A 20,991-nucleotide genomic window follows, 5' to 3' on the forward strand; every position below is an offset into this window, starting at 1 on the left:
GGATGCATAATGAAATGACATAGTGCTACCTCGAATCATTCTCTAATCTTTTTCTCACTTTTATTTTGTGTCAAAGTGGATCATTCGCTGATCAATAGGTTTCTTTTTATCATTAGTGCCTAACTGCCTATGATGCAACATCATTGGTGGTTACGATTCATACATATTAAAATCTCTTAGATACATTTTGTTGATTTTCTTCACTGGAGCTTCATGTCATGAATGAATCGCATTGATCACAGACTTGAGTAGCATGCAGAATACTGGACCAGTGCCACTGTGACATACTAGCATTATATAAAGAAAATAACACACGACCAACAAGGAGTTTATGGGGAATTCAACATGAAGTATGGTCCTTTAACAACATGAAGAAAACATTATTCTCTACCTACTTATCTTTATGATGTTCTTTGTTAGAGCCTCCACAATGGACGGTGCCAAACAAGAAGAATATTAGTATATTACTACTATAGTATTACTCATTTTATGTTCATTACTCTCAATGGGAATCTCTTGTTATATCTCCAGAAAAATAGCCAGGGAGTTTTCATAGAAAATTTATGACATCCTGAATCTTTGAGATTGGTAAAAATGTGTATATTGCAACTCTTTGTTGCTACACACTCAAAAGATCATTAATTTCACTGATTACTAACTCAGCATAGTTTATGTTGAATTGATTTTTGCTTGTATAGCCTAGCCTGTAGAGCATATATTTTATCAGTTGACCTCTACTGATGTAGACATGAAACTTATCTCATAACAAGCAATAGCCGCATTCAAAACAGATCAGATAAAGATAACAATCCTAACATAATCAACGAGAATAGTTTCCATTCGTGATGTTTTCACCTGAAATAGCAATTAAGATGGCAAATTCATCTTGAATTCATCAACTCATTCCGATTCTTTGACCAGTCATATAGTCGTCGTTCTAATCTCGACATCACACATTATTTGGCATGATACTCCCATAGTCCCATGTCATCTCAGAGGATATTTTGACCATTCATTTGTCTTACGTTATAGTGTGAAGATGCATCCCCAAGATCAGGCACATCTTATGAAGCTAAACATAAGCAAATTACATCATTTTTAAGACCTGCTTTATTTTGCCCTATGGTTTAAATTAAAGAACTCCATGTGGAAAAATATCATAACTAAGGTACTTGACATGACTACCAAAAAAAATTCATAACTAAATTCCTTAAAAGTTTATAAAACAATTCACCTTGATTTCTAAATTTTAAACAGGTACTATAAATAGGTCGTATGACTTCAAAATTGTAAATAAATAAATAAAATTTATATTGAAATGCATATGAATTTAAAAATCTTGGTCATGTCCATGTCCAGAAATTGAACCTAAATTTCTTCTTAACATCTTAATTCACTAAAATTGATATAAAACATATTTATCATAAAAAACCTAAAATGAAATATAAATTATTATCTAGTTTGCATAATTAAAACTTGAAAGAGCTGCCAATTAGTTACCCAATTTGACTGATATAGTTTATTATTTTATCTCTCTTTAATCTTACGTTTCTAACTTTTTTGTCATTGACATTGGAATAACATTTTAATTATTTTAAAATAAGATAAAAAGCCATATGTCAACTATACCAATTTATAAAACAATTATCATGTCACTTCCTTTCAAATATGGAACATAAAATAATTCTTTTCAAATAAAAGATATAATACCTAATAACAAAGATTCTACCTATTAACATCTAATAACAAAGATTTCATCACCAAGTATAAAGTATTAGTCATTAATTAGCTAAGGTCTTGGTCAAAAAAAAAAAAACCATTTAGCTAAGGTCATTAAGACATTAACCTTTTGAAACAATGGTCAGTCAAGACTGACGGCGTTACCATTACCTCACCCAAATCCTCTCAGCCCCGTTAATTAACAGCGTCTTCCGTCATAATTGCGAGTCTTTAAAGTCTCTCTACGTCTCAACTCTGTAGCTTCTCTCGAAATAAAATTGGGGATCATATTATCGACAGAAGCGCCTCTCTCCGTTCCTCCTCTCGTCGGAATCGTTCGTCGTGGTTAGCTTCCTCGTTCCTTTCCCCTTCCACTATCCGTCGATTAATGATCCAATCGGTTTGTATCTGAATTCAAAATATCTCTTGATTTTGGAATTAAATAATCGAGATAGATGCTTCTAGATTTGTTGATAAGATTGGTGATGATCTTGTTCTAGATCCTTAATTCAATTGCAGCTTTTGTTTGTTTTTATAAACCTGATTTGTATTCGACTCTGCTTTTTTAATTTAGGGTTTTGAAAAGGGCTTTGTTGAAATTAGGGTTGAGATTAATCCAATTATTTGATCTCTTGATTGATATTCAGGTGGGACTGTTGCTCTTCATGTGTGCTAGTGTCTCTTAGGAGCTTTGTAGTGTAAAAAAAACAAAACTTTGTGGTGGGGATCTTGAGATCTTGTGAGATGAAGATATCATTGAGTTGCAGCTATGGGTTTGTTGATTGATGCTCAAGTTTTTTCTAGTAGAAAGGTGAACGCTTTTAATATAACCAACGATAAGAACAGAATGGGTGAGATTCTCATCACAACTCTGTCTATGGAGAATTATCATCCGTCGACACTACTCTCCATGGATTCAGATGCTTTCACTCACGAAGAATCAGAGAGGGAGACTAACCGGTCGCTCTTACTCACGGGTCCCCCTGATATCAACCTCCCGCTCTCATCCGACGCTAGCCCGTCTCTGTTTCTGTGGAACGAGCAGTGTGATATCTTAGACGTTGGCCTTGGGCCTCAGATTTATGAGCCTGAGGCTGTTGTTCATGTGCCCAAGGTTGCTAAGAAGCACAACAAGCGTGTTGATAGTGCTTGGGGTGCTTGGCTTTTCTTTAGCTTCTACTTCAAGCCTGTTTTGGACGACAAGTCGAAGAACAAGTTGATGAGGGACAGCAATGGGTTGTCTGGGTATGATAAATCCGACTTGCAGCTTGACTCCTTCTTGGTTCAGCATGATATGGAGAATATGTATATGTGGGTGTTCAAGGAGAAGCCTGAGAATGCGCTTGGGAAGATGCAGCTGAGGAGTTACATGAACGGACACTCACGCGAGGGTGAGCGTCCTTTTCCTTTTAGTGTGGACAAGGGTTTCGTCCGCTCTCATAGGATGCAGAGGAAACATTACCGTGGTCTTTCTAACCCGCAGTGCCTCCATGGAATCGAAGTTGTTCAGTCGCCGAATCTCTCTGTGCTTAACGAGGATGAAAAGAAGAAGTGGACGGAACTCACAGGCCGAGATGTGAACTTTGCTATTCCGCTTGAGGCAAGCGATTACGGTTCATGGAGGAATCTCCCAACCACGGAGCTGGAGGCTGAGCGACCACCTATTACTCAAGCTAAAGCTAATGGTCACACCCATCTTAAAATGCTCAACGGTACCTTTATGACCCTGTCTACACATTCACCGAACCATGCAGCTGACTCAGTGGAAGCACAAATCGCTTGTAGCAACAAACGCAAAAGAGATTGTCTCGCTCTAGGAAACTGCGATGACTCAAGCTCAAGCGAGAAATCTCTAGACATGAAAATAAACACAACAGATCTGCTGCCATGGTCAAATGATTTCACTGGGGTGATGAAGAATGTGCACGGACCAGTCACAGCTGCTAAAACGATATACGAAGACGACGAAGGGTTCTTGATAATCCTCAGCCTGCCACTAGTTGATCCAGGAAGGGTTAAAGTAACATGGAGGAACACACCAACGCATGGGATAGTGAAGATATCATGTACAAGTACAGCATGTGAGCCATTCATCAAGAGACATGACAGGACATTTAAGCTAACAGATCCGACACCAGAGCACTGCCCACCAGGGGAGTTCGTCCGAGAAGTCTCCCTACCTAACAGGATTCCAGATGACGCTAAGCTCGAAGCGTACAGGGACGAGACTGGAACAACGCTAGAGGTTTTAGTGCCGAAACACCGCATGGGACCAGAGGAGCATGAAGTTCGCGTTTGTCTCCGTCCATTTATGCTGGAGTGATTCGTGTAACTTGTTAAAGGATTTTATTGGTTCATGTAATCATTGGATTATTCATATTTATATCATATCGCCAATTGCATTGCTTATACTGAACGAGTTTTAACGTCGAAAGTAACATTAATCTTAAAGCAGCAAGACAGAACATAATGCAGGTTCAAAATACGTAGAAAGAGCTTAGCTAAGCGACAAAAGCAAACGATTAAAGGAGAGATAAGAAAACTCAATCAACTTCCTCAGTTTAATCAACTTCTTCAGTCTTTGGTCCAGCAGCGCCACTAGCACTAAGAAGAGTTCAAGCGAGCGTTAAATTATTCATATCTAATCGTAGTTCCCATTATGTAACATCGCAAAATCACAAAGAGCCTTAAAACCAACTTAAAGCAACCAGGTTTGAAATACATAGAGAAAACTTAACAAAATAAGTAGACAACTAAAACATTAGAGCAAACTTGACAACATTTGAGAGCTTAGAAACTTAATCGACTTCTTCAATCTTAGGTCCAGCACCGCCACTACCACCGGCAGGTGCATCATCGTCCATGCCACCAGCGCCACCCATGTCAGCACCAGCGCCGCCTTGGTACATTCTCGCAATGATTGGGTTGCAAAGAGACTCGAGCTCCTTCATTTTGTCCTCGAACTCATCCGCCTCCGCCAGCTGATTACCCTCCAACCACTCAATAGCCTGGTCGATTGCATCCTCGATCTTCTTCTTGTCAGCTGCATCAAGCTTTGACGCGATCTTCTCATCCTTGATCGTGTTCCTCATGTTGTACGCATAGTTCTCCAAAGCATTCTTCGCATCCACCTTCTTCTTGTGTTCTTCATCCTCTGCTTTGTACTTCTCTGCTTCTTGTACCATCTTCTCGATCTCTTCCTTCGACAGCCTTCCCTTGTCATTAGTAATGGTAATCTTGTTCTTCTGACCAGTCGTCTTGTCCTCAGCCGACACGTTCAAGATACCGTTGGCGTCGATGTCAAAACACACAGTGATCTGCGGAACACCTCGAGGTGCAGGAGGGATGCCGCTAAGCTCAAACTTCCCCAAAAGGTTGTTATCTTTCGTCCTTGCTCTCTCTCCTTCGTAAACTTGGATCAAAACACCGGGCTGGTTATCCGAATAAGTCGAGAAGATCTGCTCTTTCTTCGTCGGAATCGTTGTGTTCCTCGGAATCAAAACAGTCATCACACCACCAGCAGTCTCCAACCCCAAGGACAAAGGCGTAACATCAAGAAGCAACAAATCCTGAACCTTCTCATTCCCTTCCCCACTCAGAATCGCCGCCTGAACCGCCGCTCCATAAGCAACAGCCTCGTCCGGGTTAATACTCTTACAAAGCTCCTTCCCATTAAAAAAATCCTGCAACAGCTGCTGGACCTTAGGGATCCTAGTGGACCCACCAACAAGCACAACGTCATGAACATTCCCCTTATCCATCTTCGCGTCTCTCAAACACTTCTCCACGGGCTCCATACACTTCCTGAACAGATCCATGTTCAGCTCCTCGAACCTCGCGCGCGTGATCGTCGTGTAGAAATCAATCCCCTCGTATAAAGAATCGATCTCAATCGTCGTCTGCGCGGTCGAAGAGAGAGTCCTCTTCGCCCGCTCGCACGCCGTCCTCAACCTCCTCAACGCCCTCGGATTCCCTGTGATATCCTTCTTATGCTTCCTCTTGAACTCCTGAACGAAGTGATTCACCATCCTGTTATCAAAATCCTCACCGCCGAGATGAGTATCACCAGCCGTAGCCTTCACTTCAAAGATCCCTTCCTCGATCGTGAGCAAGGACACATCGAACGTCCCGCCTCCCAGATCGAATATCAGCACGTTCTTCTCGCCGACGCTAGAGGCCTTCTTGTCGAGACCGTACGCGATGGCTGCAGCGGTAGGTTCGTTGATGATACGCATCACGTTGAGTCCCGAGATGACTCCGGCGTCTTTGGTCGCTTGACGCTGGGAGTCGTTGAAGTAGGCCGGGACCGTTACGACGGCGTTTTTGATCGGTGTTCCGAGGAAGGCCTCGGCGATCTCGCGCATCTTAGTGAGGACCATCGAGGAGATCTCTTCGGCTGAGAACTGTTTCTCCTCTCCCTTGTGGTTGACGACGATCATGGGCTTTTCGGCTGGGCCGGAGACGACTTTGAAAGGCCAGTGCCTCATGTCCGCTTGTACGGAGGGGTCGCTGAATCTTCTTCCGATGAGACGCTTCGCATCTGCAGCAAACGGAAACGTAACCGTCAGTCAAACCATCACTCGATTTTTAAATCACAACGTTCTAAAAAATTGCTAAATCGCGCCAAACCGATTTAAACCGTTCAAAATCTGAAAAAAATTGCTAATCACGCCTAAACCGGTTTAAACCGTTCAATATCTGAAAAAATTGCTAGTCGCGCCTAAACCGAACTAAACCGTCAATCTAAAACAAACATCACAGTAGATGAAACCAAAGGCAGAGTTCGTGATTTTGAGTCGAAAGCTTACCGAAGACGGTGTTGGTAGGGTTCATAGCGACTTGATTCTTGGCCGCGTCACCGATGAGACGCTCGCTGTCGGTGAAGGCGACGTAGGAAGGAGTGGTGCGGTTGCCTTGATCGTTGGCGATGATCTCGACGCGGTCGTGCTGCCACACGCCGACGCAGGAGTAGGTGGTGCCGAGATCGATTCCGATCGCTGGACCTTCGCCTTTACCCGCCATTAGATTTATCAATCAAAATTGAGAATAGAGATCTTTTTAGTCTTCTTAGCGATTGAGAAAGAGAGCGTATTGTTTTAATGTTTGTGTGCATGAGAATGAAGAAGGGAGAGGTGTTTAAATATTGACTCGAAAAGAAGTTCGAGAATCTTCAGTTTATGAGATCTCAGCCGTTGGATCTTGTTTTTCCGCCTTTTCCTTTTTTGTTCGTCTTGGTTTCTCGCTCCTTCGAGAGACCTCCTTTTTTTAAATATCAAAACTCAGCCGTTTTGAAGAGAAGTCTTAGATGGTCGTATAAGAGATATTTTAAAAACATTCCGACCGTCTCAATTGTAATGAATATCACGCGGTAAAAGTTACTGTAAAATTGGTCGTTATAATTAGTCTTCGCAGTAAAATTATAAAACAATATGTTTGTCTATGATATATCATGACACATATTTCATTCGTTAGGAGATAGGATTTTATCACGTAAGAACAACTGAGTTACAGCAAAAGTGTCTCTGGTTGTGTGACTTTGTGGAAACGGAAAATGATTTAGTGTGTTTAGACTTTAGCTCAAATAAGATTTTATTCAGTGGTTAATGACGACACATCAGTAATCATCAATCAAGTCTATTTACTACGGTCGGATGTGCAAAGAGTTTAACGTGCTATGATGAGTGAATGTGAGAGACATCTTACAAACCATTTATTGCGATCAGTGAAATAATAACGGGATAATTACTTATCTTGACAACATTTTCATTCTAAACAAAAAAGACTCTTGTTATTCTCTTGTCACAGTTTGAAACAGATATATAAACTAAAAAGCATTACATAATCTAAAGATACATTCACTCTCAAGTGGCTTCGTATTTGGGATCAGCAGCTACGTAGTGATAAGCAATAACCAATGCGAAGATGAAGATGCCAAGGAAATTGACTATAAACCCCAAGTCCTGATCATCAATCATCATCTGCACCAACACAAACAAACATTTTAGCAACATAGTCTTAATCCATCAATAAACTCTTTTTGGAGCCTAATAAGTCTTGATGCATCATCCCATTAGGGAAAAGCCTGATTGTTATCAAATTTTATCTATTTCACCAAACTCAATGTTCACAGAAGAGTGAGTCTATTAGGAGAAAGTTGCAAACATGACTCAAAAAGTAGCCTAATAAAGATTGCAAAGAGAAAGGAAATGTGCTAAATCACAGTAAATTGCATTGCAAATCATAACGGTAAACAACAACATACAGCTGAGCTTTATCACCCCTACGAGAGCTAGACTTAAAATCCAATTGATCATTGCTAAACCCCAAAAGAACAAAAGCAAGCAAAAGATATGATCCCAGTGGGAATCGAACCCACGACCTTTAGATTCGGAGTCTAATGCGATATCCACTCCGCTATGGGATCACATTGGAGTAAAAGTTGAGACTCAAAAGATGTAAATGAACGTGACAAAATTCGACAAAGAGAAATTGGCAGTTCTCATCGACAGAGACGGATTCGAAGGACCATCACCAGAAACATACAAACTCAGACTAAGACAGAGCAGATTAAAAAAACACGCTTGTGGGAACCACACAGATCTACCAAGAAAGAATGCGTATATTTAAAATGCGAGCAAGATTTACCGTTTTATCAGGCAGGAGCGGGTGGGAAAGGATCAGATCTCCAAGAAGCAGAAAGCAATTTACAAAACAGAACAGGTGCTGGATCTCAGAGTCTCGATGTCTGAGGACCGAGGGTTTCTCTTCCTTTTTTTTTTACTTAGGCACGAAACAAAGCCAGGCCCATTACTTTTATCACCGTGTGGTTATATTGTGGATTAATTAGGTCATCGTGTGTTTTTACTAATTCTCTTGATTTTTTATTATAAAACCGGTGTTGTTCAGGCTTTTTGTATACACAAATCATACGCACGCCTAAGTTCTACAGTATCTCTTAACCAAATAGTGGCAGCCAGAAACAACAACGAAAAGCACTGATTAGGTATGGTTGACACTTTCAAATAACGATTTTAAAGGCAAAACATTCGACAGCCAAAAGCTGAACCCCTAACTGGTCCTGTTCTGGACTCTGTACAAAAGCTGAACTCCAAGAAAAAATAAAATTTCTGGAGCTGCAGACAGACTCTGTTCATGATGTTTGGTTAATTTTACACACAAGAACATAAGAGAAAATGAAAACTTCAGTTTGTTAGGCCCAAAAAAAATTACATGCCAGCAGTTATCAGACGCTCACTGTTTTCTGTAAGTTCCTTTTAAATGTCAGCGCCATTCCCGCAGAAAAAGGAGAAGGCGGATGAGTCAACATATGATCACATTGATCCCTTCAGCCAACGCTTTACTATCAACATCCTTCAGATCTCAACCAAAACCAGATCTCAGCCAAAGTGATGTCAGATGAACTCACCAATCTATAGCTCTCACACAAGAAGCCATGTCTCAATTCACTTGCCCCCCTGCTACTTTCAGTGACGATTCCAGTATCTATCAATTGTCTTTTACTTTCACCTAAGTTCTCTTCTTCTTTTTTAGGCGGTGGTGCTGAAGTAACCTCTAAGATTTTGTGAATTTTAGGAACTTAGAGAAGTCATGTATAATAAACTGGAGACTTATGAGAGCCCCGAGCTCAAAGCTCGTTTGATAGTTGGAGTATACCACACATCTGCAGGTATGGATTTTCCAGCAGTTTCTCATTATTGCTCTGCACAAAACAAGAATACTATTATATGTGGCACAAAAGAAAATAAAAAAGCTCTTTGATATTTTTGAGGCTATGTAGCTTCCCACTCTAAACTATTACAACATCATTTACCTGCTGAGCCTTAAAGACAAGCTTCTGAAGCATGTTTTGGTATTTCTCTGGTTCCTCAGTCATCATCCTCTGAAATAAACCGAAATTTAACTAGTGAGCAAAAAAATGAACAAAAAATATTTGAAAACTTATTTTCTGCCGATGTATGTCTTTCAAAAGCAAAAGGGTGAGTTTGAGAAATCTGATTGCCTTAAGTAGAAATGCTGAAGAGTAATAAGCCACCCTTGAGTCAGTATCATCCAGGAGTTCCCTGCACAGATGAACATAAGTTCGTAAATGCCATGAAACATGTTACACAGGTAAATCAAATGGGTTTGGGAAGTAGGGAAGAGTCAATGAATCACCTAAAGAACTCCTCTCCACCAACTTCTTGAAAAGCAACTGTATCTGCGGTGCATTTACCTATCAGAAGTAATAGTAGGGTGGCTCGAATATCGGAGGTTGCCCCTGGGATATTTCCTCTTCCTTTGCTTCCAACGGCGACACCGAGTGCAATGTTGTCAGTTGCAGCACCTGCTAGTTGAATCAAGGGCCAATAAAACAAAGCCGCTGGAACACGCGCAACCAGCTGCATAGGGACGGTGGCTTGCCCACGAAGAAGCATTGCTGCCATTGATGCTGTCTCGCACGTTGAAACAGGGACACTGTTGTACCGAGGCCTGGTGTCAGCATCATCCATATTTTCTTTATAGCTGTTACGATGTGATGTTTCAGATTTGCTATTTCTATCAGCAGAACTGGGAACTGTTTCCTCATCAGTAGAAAGAACTTTCAAGCACAATTGCGAGAAAAGAATGTCACACATCTGCTTGGAACCAACAGAGAGAAGACAAATATAAATTAAAACTTATAAAATTCCAATAAGATATAGACGAAGTGCCCTTCAATAGGACATTTGACTAAGCAAAAGAAAAGAGAAAACGAAAGGATTCCAAGAATAAGTACCTTTAAGATATTAATACGGTCAGTTTCATTTATTTGTGCCATCAAAGACAAAGCGCTGCTCATTATGTCTATAACAGCGTTTGCTTTCTCTAGTCGTGTGTCTTTCTGGTCATGACTAGCATTACCACCAATTGATCGCTGTGTCTCATTCTCATCGAGTAAGAACTTGGAACGCATAAGAAGCCTCTCCAGAATGAACAGGAAACCCCATCTTATGACACTGTTCCTTGACTTCAAGAGTCCACACAGAAGATGTATGGAAATAGGTATATCATCAGTAATCAGAGAGTCTGAGGCACCGCAGTGGGCAATTTTTTGTTGCAGATCTTTTATGCTCAGCCATATACTTCCACCACCATCTTCACTAATTTCCGCAATCAGAAGATCCCCCAACCAGATATATCCATTTTGACGGTATGTGGCTCTTTCTGAATGAAGAAGAGAGTGCAAAGTAGCCCAAGCTAGATTCACTGACATGCTAATATCATTTCTCAACTCTTGAATGCTGTCCATGAACTTGTGCGATTTGGTTAGCTGTTTGAGATGCCGAAACTCTTTGTCCAAGTGAGTAAACGAACGTATTATCGTGTCAAATTTTTCTGTTATACTTGCCAAAAGCTGCGAGTAAGGAAAAAGGAAGTTAGAAAAGAGCTCTGAGTGGCAAACAATATAAACGAAGACTCTTTATCAGACCCTCGGAAACAATTTTCAGTTGCGAACCTACCTGGTTTAGACGTTCGCTGTTGCTGAACCCGGACAATGCTGCAGCAATTGATCTTCGCAAGATTTCTCCTATGCCTTCAACACCAAGCTTAACAGAAATGTAGAAAGCTTCAGGTGCATCAGCAAGAGCAAGCCGAACAGCCAAAGGTTGAATTTCATCATCAGTGTACTCGGAAAGACCAGCAACTGAGCATGCCTCATTAATTTGATGCAGGACATAGTCAAATAAAACCGAGTAGAGATTTCTTCTTTCCTCTCTAGTGGTTGCCAAAGAGTACTGTATCAAAAAGATGAATCTCGTAATCTAATAGGAAATCATTGAGGCTTAATGTATCTATTTAAACGGTTCCTGAGAAAGGACTAAGTATATATTCGCAGTACCTTATAGAAAATGAACTCCACGCCACCAATCAGATTGACCTGTTCTATAAGAAAATTTGAGGCACTTGAAGTTCCTTTGGTAGAGCCATCTAGTTCTGGAGATCGATAAAACATGTTTGTCATGATACAAATAAGCTTGGAATGAACAACTTCTGACCAAGAATTCCTTTTGCTAGTTCCCAGAAGAGCTTTGATAACCTGATTCACGGAAAGTGACTGGCTCGTCAGAAAGTAACAACTTAGCATAAGAGCCAATGTAATGGTAGTATGCCGCCGGAAACACAGATCACAGATACAAATATCTATAAAACAAATCTAAAGAGAGGAGGGCAACGAAACAAGGAATCATCCACACAGCAGAAGACAAAGATAATATTCAGCCTCATAGGACATACCCTTATGTCAAGACCATTTAGCTGGTTTCTTCGTATTTTGCCTCTATCACAGACAAAATATAGAAAGCAGCTAAGAGCAGATGCCCAAACGGATTCTTCCCTTTCCTCAACCTACGAAAACAAATTTGAAGGTATAAAATCCAACACAATTCCAGATTTGACATCAAATAGAGAAGCCAGAAAAGAGTAAGATACCTGCACTAGGAGAAGTAGAATTTCAAATAAGATTTTTAATATCCAAGACTCAAAGTTCTCAATAGCTGAAGAAGTGCTTGACAACTTAGGTAAGTCTTTCGTTCTTGTTCCTTGAAGCAGTATCCTGTTTTCATTTTCGATAAATGTTTCTTGGGCGTATTCTTCCTCAATGGTTGTAGCATTATCACTTATCTTTGGCTCTAAAAGTTGCGCATGAACTCCTAAATTAAGAATTAAATCAAATACACGAATCCTACAAGCTGCATTTGTGGAGCATAGCATTTCCTGAAATAAATTTGCAGCGAGGGTAGCATAGTTAGCAAGCAGTGTAAATACAATTCTGTATCTGACTAGAAGTCACACCTCAAGCATGGACAGTGTAAGAGGAGCAGCAATTCTAGCGTCCAAGACATACCTAAAAAGACAAGGATTGCAAAACGGAGTACCATAAGCTTCTCAACAATAATAAAAGGGAAGAAAGGATAACTAGAAATCTTAGTGAGACTACACAATTAGGTTGGCTGCAGTGTAACAAACCGTACATGTCAATTACAAGCTTTATCAGGACGCTCACAGCCACATCCATTGACGGCTTCCCAGTCTTGCTATTTAATTGGGGTGATACGGTCATTGGATTTGAATGGATGGATGATGCCTCGGAACAAACAGCAGCGATCACCTCGCCTACCTCGGCAGGGTTTAGGCGCAGTGGTTGTTGTTCACTGCAAAATCGTGCAGGGAACGATAGTCATTTGTTGTGATAAAGACGAAAGTTAAAATTTGCATAAGAAAGATGCTTCCATGCAGATAATCCCTTTCCACACAACAGCCGATAAATAAAGTTATTTACGCAAACGGCTTGATCCATCATGCACATACACATTAGAAGAGGCATTCTCAAGTCTCAAACCACCCATAAGTTACAGTAAAATAAATATATACTGAACGTTAAGACTTGAGAATTTATTCAACTGGAGCTCTTTGTCAGTCGCTTACTGATTCAAACCTTAGAGAGTCTAGTATTAGCTATTATAGTCGATGTTCACAAAAGGGAAACCTTATTAAGTGACATAACCTCAATACTATCAAGGAAGACTTCAGCAAAAAAAAAATAGAGTAGCATTAAGTAAATGAAGGACCCAAAGATCATAAAGATATCCATTGTTTACCTGTAGTGACGATACTGAAAAAGTGGTCTGGCACGTGGACGAAATGTGCTCGCTGTGGAATCATCCCTGCAGATTATGCAAATCTTCAATCTAAGAACTCACACCAACTTAGCAGAGTGTTATGCTTTAATATACTAATTTTCCAAAACATCATCCTCGTTAGGTCCAATCATACAAAACTGCAGTGGTAGAAAAATCTCAAACAATACAGAACTGGTCATAAGTTTTTTACCATCAAATGGAGGATTTTTGTTATCAAAAGTATGCTGGTCTCCAAAAAATGCCATTTCAGAAATCCCCTTAATCAAAATTTAAAATCCATGTTTTTGCCTCTACTGCATCATCACAATTAACAGCTGGCATGTGTTCTAGAGGAAATAATTTTAATCACTTCCTGAAATCTAGGAATCACGTAAAAGCTTGCAAGGCCTAATCACTTTTCAGTTTACTTCAGAAAAAAAAACACAACAAAATACATACCAGATCTGCTGAGGGCCAGTTCTAGTGCGTTTGGAAGCTGTTATCGCTCTCAAATGGGAACGAGCTGAGGCTGAGTTTGTTATCATCGTGACTGAAGCTGGCTGCAGCAGCTGTTCTAAATAAGGCATCTCTGCGGTACCAAAATATTTCCAGTGTTGGCCCTTCATTTTAGCTTCCATATCTCCTACGAGCAGACCGGCAGCACCAACTTCCAAGAGATTACAATTGTTCATGTCTTGAAGATTCACAGGGCGTTCACTAACAATGCAGAGAGAATACATTCAGTGATAGCCAAGTACTATTGCCATGCAACGAAGGAATTGCTTGTGATATTAATTTAGTGTATAGTCAAGAAAAGAGGCAAAGGTGCGTTTGAACATTTTTAGGAAAAGAATCATGTACGACGTACCTTTCAGAAGAAGCTGATGAAAACTGGAGCTCCCCAACCCAACGCCAATTCAGTAAGTCTGATGATATGTATTCAGAGTCTTCCATAGCACTAAATTCTTCTATATTTGACAAGTTTGAAACAGACAGATTTGCAGTATCCTTTTTCTGAGGAGACTCTACGGCATTTGCAGGACTTAACTGAGAATTGAATGATTTGCTCAACAAAGAGGATAGAGATGGCAATAACTGCCTTGACGCAAGTGTAGCTCCGGCAAATGCCGCTGGTTGAAAGGAACGCCTTGGGATATGTAGTGCCACAAGAGAACGCACATAATGCAATGACTTCACCAAAGCTGCAGAAGCAAAACTGGACACAGGTAAAGGAGAAGCACCCGCTGGTGCTGATAGAACAGGCAATGATTTTTGCTTCAAGCTAGCATCGCATTCAGCAATCAGGTTCACGCAAAATTTATCGACCTGCAGTAGTGTCTCCTCCCCAGGCTTATATCTGTAGTGAAGGAACATCTAGAATCATTATAATGTAAAAATATAATCCACGGAAAACACTGGACGACCTGTTCGATATTGCAGATAACCCTCATAATATAGCCAAAAAAAGGCACACTAAATCTCTAGGCCGTTGTTCAAAAAAAAAAAAAACTCTAGGCCTGAACAGCCATTAAATGATCTACTAAATAATTAACCAAACGTAACAATCCCCATAAACGGAGAAGAAATTATGGTAACAGTAAAAAAGATGACTAAGGGGCTAGTTCAAAGAAGTAAATGAAAGTAATCAAGTTATTCGACTAGACTATATTACCTTAAGAGATACCGTTTCAGTAATGCCACACACCTCGTCACCACCGCTGGACTGCAGAAAAGTGATTTTACATCAGCAAAAGCTACTATTTAAAAAATGATACTGAGAAATATTTAGATTCCTAAACAATGGTTTCCTGAATTCTAAGGCATAAACCTTATACCAGAGTCTGACTAACATGACATGAGAAAGTTTTGGAATGACCAAATAGTCAAGAGTAAATCACCTGCGATCTCTCTCTGCTATAGTATGCTCTAACAGCATGTTGTACGCCAAATCAGTCGTGCCAGTGGCTGATAAATAATCCTGTAATCAGCAAGTGATTCTGTAAGGGTCATACACTTCCCACAGACGCATAAAAACTATTCCCAAGCAGTTACAAAGGTCCTACTAAGCCAATAACATAGATAACCAAACCACGCCTCCGCCATCACATATCCCTTTCACCAAAAAAAAATTGCATCCACTTTGGGATTCAAATTAATTGCAACAACATCACTACTATATCGTTTATCAACGGAACACCAATAAGATCTATCAATGGAGTTTGCTAATTGGATCTATTAGCCCCAAAGACAGCGCGCGCGAGAGAGAGAGAGAGAGAGAAGCCAATTCCATACCCTGAGATTCCTAAGAGCTTCAGACGGTGCTATGGACGGGATCGCGCCGATGTGAGAGGTAGCGGGAGGATGGGAGGAAGAGAGACAATCCGCCACGGCTCGGCGTAGCGGCTCAGGCGGTTTCTTGGAGGAAGAAGATCTGAGGCGCGAGGCGGAGCCGGCGACCCCGAGCTGGAGCAACCGGGAGCTTCCGGGGCTGTGATTCTGACCGGGGGCGAAAGAGGAAGACATTGAATCGAATCTCGCCGGAGAAGCGCGCCACTCTTAGCTGCGGTGGAGTGAAGACTTTTTTTTTTATCGATTTGGGTAAATGTTTGCTGGCTCTACGTCGTGTCTTTCACATCACAGAGATGAGCTGTCAAGCGCTTTCGTTTTTTGATCCCAATGGGTGGAAGAATCTATAATCAAGGGAGGTGTAGTGTTTGCAATCTGGTTCCCTTATTTTACCAATGTTTCAGATTCAGTATCACATTTTGATTTGTGATATGTTTGACCAAATTCCTGATGAGAGATAGAAGTGGGCCCCATAAACGGTGGTTTTTTCAACCTAGTCCTCATTTTGTACATAAGTTTAGATTCAGTATCATATCTTTATTTGTTGACATATTTGACCAAAATCTTGATGAAATATAAAAGTGGGCCCCATAAATGGTGGCTTTTGCAATATAGTCCTCTTTGTTTTACAAATGTTTTAGATTCAGAATCATATCTTTCTTTGACATATTGACTAAACCGGTTAAGATATAAAAGTGGGCCCATAAACACAATGGGCCCAGTAATCGGTCCCATAGCCAACGTGATTAGCTGACGGTGCAGATCCGTTCTTCGCGCTCACGGTTTGCTCCTTCCCTACAGGCCCGATAAAATAATATTATTATTTTTGAGCCAAAAACAAAGAAAAAAAAAATACAAATCTGAGTTCTGTATGCAAGAGCCCTAGATCTAACCCTAGCCGTCAGATCAGATCAATGAGGAGATCTCTTCTGGACCGTTGGAATCTTAGGAAGCAGCAGCAATGGTGGAGGACCTGGAGGTAGAAGAGTCGCATTTGTGAGGGGGTATCCTGAAAGATTATTGTCTCTAATGTCGATGGCCAACGATTCGGTTTTTATTCTCTAGCTGGTATATTTTGTTATCTCTGTGGTGGTGGTGGTGATGTGTGATTTGGTCGCGCGCACGGGTCGGCTCCAGCAACGGTACAAGGATGGCTCGCGTCTCGTAGCTGGGTACTGTGTTTATTCTTAAGATCCACCATTTGTTCCTTTTATTACATATGTATTGTCTCTAAGGACCTCATGCTTTGGTTTGATCGTATCCTGGTCTTAATCTTGATTTAAGAAGATTCGTGCATTGATATTTATGTAGTGTTGGACTTTGTTATGGTGTGTCTTTTATCTGGTGTTGGTTACGTGAATTTGAGTCTTGGTTTGTCTTTAATTTTTTTGTTTTTATGGACCTTGTTTTAACAAAGTTCCAAACGTCATGCGTTTTGTAGGTGTATTCCCTTTAGGTATATAAACTCTGACGAAGAAGATGGTAATGAGAAAGTGGTTCAAGTGTTGATGATCAGCTCATCTAGTGGACCTGGACTTTTGTTTCCCAAGGTATACAGCCAATGCAGTTTCTTTTCTTTCTCTGGAAACGAAGTAATATATGTGATTCATATATAGGGAGGATGGGAGAATGATGAGACAGTCAAAGAAGCTGCAGTAAGGGAAGCAGTGGAAGAAGCAGGAGTCCGTGGGATTCTAATGGTAAAAGTAAAACCCCTTTTGACACTGTGTAGCCTTTTGTTTGTGTGTTAAAAGTTCGATTTTCTTGCAGGATTTTTTGGGAGACTATGAGTTCAAGAGCAAAACACACCAAGATGAGTGTAGCCCGGAAGGGTTATGTAAAGCGGCGATGTACGCCTTGTATGTGAAGGAAGAGCTAGAGACGTGGCCGGAACAGAAGACGAGAACAAGGACATGGCTGACTATTGGAGAAGCTGTAGAGAGTTGCAGGCACGCTTGGATGAAGGATGCGTTGGTTGGTGGATTCTGTAAATGGCATAAGGAGAAGGTTACAACAGATGAAGATTGATTTTTAAAGTGTGGATAAAAACTCTGAAGCTGGTTTCATTCCTTATGATTTTGTTTTTACTCTCTCTCTCTCTCCTTTTTTATGGAGAAGCTTGCGGTTGCGAAACCTGGTAGTTTTTCAAAGTTTACAAAAAAAAAAATCAATTGTTTTTCTTTTAAACAGTTGTTCTTCATCATCTTTCAATAATTCTGAAAAGAAAGACAGCTCATGACAATCATGTTTAGTATTATTAATTCATGATTAAGAAGTTTTGATATAACTATTAGCTGCCTTTTGCATGATTCAGATGCTTATAATTATGAATTCATAATGTTACACATTGATTTTTAAAAAATTCATTACAACTAGAGAAATTACCAAAAATACCATTTTCATAGTACCACTTTTCATGTTTACACTAACCACTTTTACCACCACTTTCAATGAAGGGTTTTAGATTTGAAGGTTTAAGATTTAGGGTTTAGATTTGATGTTTTAGGGTTTAGGGTAATTAGTTTAGGGTTTAGAGTTGAAGATTTAAGGTTTATAATTGATGATTTAAGGTTTATAATTGAGGTTTTAGGGTTTAAGGTTTAGAGTATTGAATTTAGGGTATATAGTTTAGGGTTTAGGGTTTATTGTTGAGGATTTAGGGTTTAGAGTTTAGAGTTGGAGGTTTAGGATTTAGAGTTTATAATTAGAATTTTGAAAAGCATATAAAAACAAAGATATAAGAACCTTTAACCTTTTAATAAATAAGGTATTTTTGAAAATATGTATTTAATGGTGGTAAAGATGAATAGTGGTACCTTAAAAGTGGTATTTTTGAAAATTTCCTTTACAACTATAGTTGAATGAAAACTCCAATCTCCTGGCTTTTTCTATCTCATCATTATCAGTTCAGTGCTGTAATGCATCTAAGAGTTCTTGAACCAATGATAATAACATGTGCTTCCATATAACATGTGCTACCATATTCCATATACCAGGAAACATATTGGACCATTGTAGCAAATCGTAGCCAACAGAAACACATTAGCTGTGGCACTTATAATTTGAAAAGGTAATAAATAAACAGTTAAACCAATATGGAACAAGAGCAACAAGGAACTTGATAAACCCCCGGTTCAGCAGAACCGGAACCATAATCGATTGTTTTATTAACATGTCTTCATCAAAGGGCCACCGCACAAACACTGGTTGTCACTAAATGACGACGCTTCGAGGTGATCAAAAGGAGAACCCGTTGGAATAGGCCCACAGAGCTTGTTGTTGCTGATATCGAGATGGCCCACGAACTTAGCTGAAGATAGCGAGTCAGGGATCCGACCCGCTAGATTATTGTAAGACAAATCAAGCGCCACAAAATAGGTCGTGGATCCGAAAACGTCGGGTATTGTTCCTTCCAGCGCGTTTCGGCTCAAATTCAAAACACCAAAACCGGAATTGCTGAGAATCGAACCGGGGATAGGACCGGTTAACGAGTTGCAATCGAGATTCAAAAGAGAGAGCACCTTCATGTTACCCACCCATTCCGGTATCGGACCCTCGATATGGTTCCTCGATAGATCCAGATCCGCTAACCGGTCCATACCGGAGATCGACTCCGGAAGCGGACCGGTTAGTTCGTTACGGCCCAGTAACGCCCTGCTCAGCATCTTCAACGATCCGAAATCCGCCGGGATCTCGCCGGAGATTCCGTTTTCCGTCAGCTCGAGATGCTTCAGCTCCGCGAGCGACGTCAGCGACGCCGGAATCTCGCCGGACATCCGATTCTCGGCGAGGTTCAGAACGCCGAGCTTGGTGAGTTTGCCGATATCGGCTGGAATCTCTCCGGTGATCCTGTTTCCGGCGAGGTCGAGGATGCGGAGAGAGGCTAAGGAGGTTATGCAAGGAGGAATCTCGCCGGAGATTCCTTTCCAGTCGGCGAGGACGAAGGAATTGAGCGAGGTTAAGCCGCAAACCGCCGGGTCAATCGAACCGGTCATATAACCGGACCGGCCTGCTTTTTGAAAAATGGCGTCTTCGGATTCGCCACGGAGAGAAATATCAGTGACCCGACCCGAGTCCGGATCGCAGCTAATGCCGTACCATCCTTTGCAACAGTCTGTGTTTTCGGACCAAGTGTTGAAGATGCCGAGGTTTGGTTCGCTCAGTGACGACTTGAACGCATTGAAAGCCGTCTGATCGGAAGGGGAGCATGATCGGACGATGGAGATGACTGAGATGAAAGTCACGGCGAGTAGTGACCAGAGCGGCGATGTCAGCATTTTTGTCATTTTTGAAATAAATATATGATAGTGAAGAGACTTGTGTTATGTGAATAATGGATTATATAGAAATGATGAAGGAAGAAAAGAGAGACATTGCATGTGCATGGTATCATGGGCATGTGCTTGTTACTACTACTGTTCTATCCATATTAACTTTACAAATGTATTTCTACTTTTTTCTATGCATAAGAGGGAGGATCATGTGTATATGTCAGTTTTTACTTTAAATATTTGATATATTCAGATGGATCGAGTATTCAACAATGATCCCGTAAAAATAGGTTTATGTTAATTTGTAACTCAATGGTTTTTACAATTTTCTTGTAGATTTCGTTGATAAAGCGAAAATAACTTCTATATATATTTGTGATATATTCACATACTAACTGGAGTAGACAATGCCTGAATGCCATAACATCCAATCATCCATGCATGGATTATATAGAGAATTAACTTTCTATTTCTCAAGGTCTTTTCCCATGTTACAGAGCAATCATGAATCATCTCTATATTACAGGAACTCCAAAATTTCACATCAACAAAGCATTATATGACTAATTATGTTTGATAATGTGCTAATTATTAGAGACAACATTTTAATAAAAGAAATGTATGAGGTTGGGCCTCCATAAATACTTTTACATGTGACTCATGTGGTCCCTCAGAAGCATTTAAGCATCTCCTCCTGTGTACAGAGACTATGATCTTCATTTAAGTTTTCTAATAAATCTTAGGTGAGATTCATCATCAAAATCTGCTGCATTTGATCTACAGTTAGCTTTTATAGTGTTACTTTTTTTTTTGTAACTGGAATTTTATAGTGTTACTTTACGTGTAACTTTTTCTAATAACTGTTTTTCACATATAACCTTGATGAGAAAATAATATTTTTGATCAAAACCAGAGCTTCCCCAGCATTTATGACCTAGATCTCGTAGTTCGCACCGTCTTGGTTATGACATGATTCAACCCCCATCACATGCCAA

General features: G+C 40.3%; 6 protein-coding genes and 1 non-coding gene across 8 annotated transcripts; 2 read left to right on the plus strand and 5 right to left on the minus strand.

Annotated features, from left to right (window-relative positions):
- Positions 1 to 1,928: 1,928 nt before the first annotated feature.
- Positions 1,929 to 4,128, plus strand: LOC130501444 (uncharacterized). 2 transcript variants are annotated; one of them, XM_056996371.1, is made up of 2 exons: positions 1,929 to 2,064; positions 2,367 to 4,128. In XM_056996371.1, the coding sequence occupies exon 2, from the start codon at positions 2,489 to 2,491 to the stop codon at positions 4,040 to 4,042; it is 1,554 nt and encodes a 517-aa protein (XP_056852351.1). In that variant the 5' UTR covers positions 1,929 to 2,064; positions 2,367 to 2,488; the 3' UTR covers positions 4,043 to 4,128. The 2 variants fall into 2 exon arrangements, with proteins under 2 accessions (XP_056852351.1, XP_056852350.1); XM_056996370.1 differs by having other exon boundaries at positions 1,962 to 2,119.
- Positions 4,129 to 4,328: 200 nt separating this feature from the next.
- LOC108812096 (heat shock 70 kDa protein 4) lies at positions 4,329 to 6,835 on the minus strand. Its single transcript, XM_018584256.2, has 2 exons — positions 6,528 to 6,835; positions 4,329 to 6,259 (listed from the first exon to the last, which is right to left on the minus strand). Exons 1-2 carry the CDS (start codon positions 6,739 to 6,741, stop codon positions 4,518 to 4,520), a joined length of 1,956 nt encoding a protein of 651 aa, XP_018439758.2. The 5' UTR covers positions 6,742 to 6,835; the 3' UTR covers positions 4,329 to 4,517.
- A 566-nt stretch (positions 6,836 to 7,401) lies between these two features.
- On the minus strand, positions 7,402 to 7,694 carry LOC130501448 (dolichyl-diphosphooligosaccharide--protein glycosyltransferase subunit 4A). The gene has a single exon (XM_056996376.1). The coding sequence runs from the start codon at positions 7,692 to 7,694 to the stop codon at positions 7,581 to 7,583; it is 114 nt and encodes a 37-aa protein (XP_056852356.1). The 3' UTR covers positions 7,402 to 7,580.
- On the minus strand, positions 7,466 to 16,054 carry LOC108812475 (uncharacterized). The gene is made up of 18 exons (XM_018584751.2): positions 15,672 to 16,054; positions 15,278 to 15,357; positions 15,052 to 15,102; positions 14,248 to 14,736; positions 13,839 to 14,096; positions 13,359 to 13,424; positions 12,732 to 12,911; positions 12,553 to 12,604; positions 12,190 to 12,474; positions 11,995 to 12,105; positions 11,600 to 11,797; positions 11,220 to 11,495; positions 10,496 to 11,113; positions 9,895 to 10,355; positions 9,740 to 9,800; positions 9,551 to 9,619; positions 8,365 to 9,439; positions 7,466 to 7,697 (listed from the first exon to the last, which is right to left on the minus strand). Exons 1-17 carry the CDS (start codon positions 15,900 to 15,902, stop codon positions 9,365 to 9,367), a joined length of 3,561 nt encoding a protein of 1,186 aa, XP_018440253.2. The 5' UTR covers positions 15,903 to 16,054; the 3' UTR covers positions 7,466 to 7,697; positions 8,365 to 9,364.
- Positions 8,071 to 8,143, minus strand: TRNAR-CCG (transfer RNA arginine (anticodon CCG)). Its single transcript has one exon. It is a non-coding gene; the product is annotated as a tRNA-Arg (tRNA).
- Positions 16,055 to 16,550: 496 nt separating the features above from the next.
- Positions 16,551 to 18,015, plus strand: LOC108809404 (nudix hydrolase 16, mitochondrial). The gene is made up of 4 exons (XM_018581545.2): positions 16,551 to 16,897; positions 17,167 to 17,275; positions 17,342 to 17,425; positions 17,496 to 18,015. The coding sequence occupies exons 1-4, from the start codon at positions 16,827 to 16,829 to the stop codon at positions 17,751 to 17,753; spliced, it is 522 nt and encodes a 173-aa protein (XP_018437047.2). The 5' UTR covers positions 16,551 to 16,826; the 3' UTR covers positions 17,754 to 18,015.
- A 653-nt stretch (positions 18,016 to 18,668) lies between these two features.
- Positions 18,669 to 20,043, minus strand: LOC108813844 (DNA damage-repair/toleration protein DRT100). Its single transcript, XM_018586517.2, has one exon. It carries the CDS (start codon positions 20,009 to 20,011, stop codon positions 18,893 to 18,895), a length of 1,119 nt encoding a protein of 372 aa, XP_018442019.2. The 5' UTR covers positions 20,012 to 20,043; the 3' UTR covers positions 18,669 to 18,892.
- Between the last annotated feature and the right edge of the window lie 948 nt (positions 20,044 to 20,991).

The sequence above is a fragment of the Raphanus sativus genome, unplaced genomic scaffold (assembly GCF_000801105.2).
Source record: "Raphanus sativus cultivar WK10039 unplaced genomic scaffold, ASM80110v3 Scaffold0199, whole genome shotgun sequence".
In the NCBI taxonomy this organism is placed as follows: Eukaryota; Viridiplantae; Streptophyta; class Magnoliopsida; order Brassicales; family Brassicaceae; genus Raphanus; species Raphanus sativus.

Excerpts from the sequence above, each read along its gene's own strand:
- LOC108813844 (XM_018586517.2), bottom strand. The coding sequence starts at position 20,011 with ATGACAAAAATGCTGACATCGCCGCTCTGGTCACTACTCGCCGTGACT.
- LOC108809404 (XM_018581545.2), top strand. The coding sequence starts at position 16,827 with ATGTGTGATTTGGTCGCGCGCACGGGTCGGCTCCAGCAACGGTACAAG. Across the intron at positions 16,898-17,166 it reads GGCTCGCGTCTCGTAGCTGG|GTGTATTCCCTTTAGGTATA; the intron begins GTACTGTGTTTA and ends TGCGTTTTGTAG. Across the intron at positions 17,276-17,341 it reads CTGGACTTTTGTTTCCCAAG|GGAGGATGGGAGAATGATGA; the intron begins GTATACAGCCAA and ends ATTCATATATAG.
- LOC130501444 (XM_056996371.1), top strand. The coding sequence starts at position 2,489 with ATGGGTTTGTTGATTGATGCTCAAGTTTTTTCTAGTAGAAAGGTGAAC.
- LOC130501448 (XM_056996376.1), bottom strand. The coding sequence starts at position 7,694 with ATGATTGATGATCAGGACTTGGGGTTTATAGTCAATTTCCTTGGCATC.
- LOC108812096 (XM_018584256.2), bottom strand. The coding sequence starts at position 6,741 with ATGGCGGGTAAAGGCGAAGGTCCAGCGATCGGAATCGATCTCGGCACC. Across the intron at positions 6,260-6,527 it reads CCCTACCAACACCGTCTTCG|ATGCGAAGCGTCTCATCGGA; the intron begins GTAAGCTTTCGA and ends CGTTTGCTGCAG.
- LOC108812475 (XM_018584751.2), bottom strand. The coding sequence starts at position 15,902 with ATGTCTTCCTCTTTCGCCCCCGGTCAGAATCACAGCCCCGGAAGCTCC. Across the intron at positions 11,798-11,994 it reads TAAATGGTCTTGACATAAGG|GTTATCAAAGCTCTTCTGGG; the intron begins GTATGTCCTATG and ends TCCGTGAATCAG. Across the intron at positions 9,620-9,739 it reads CTTCAGCATTTCTACTTAAG|AGGATGATGACTGAGGAACC; the intron begins GCAATCAGATTT and ends GGTTTATTTCAG.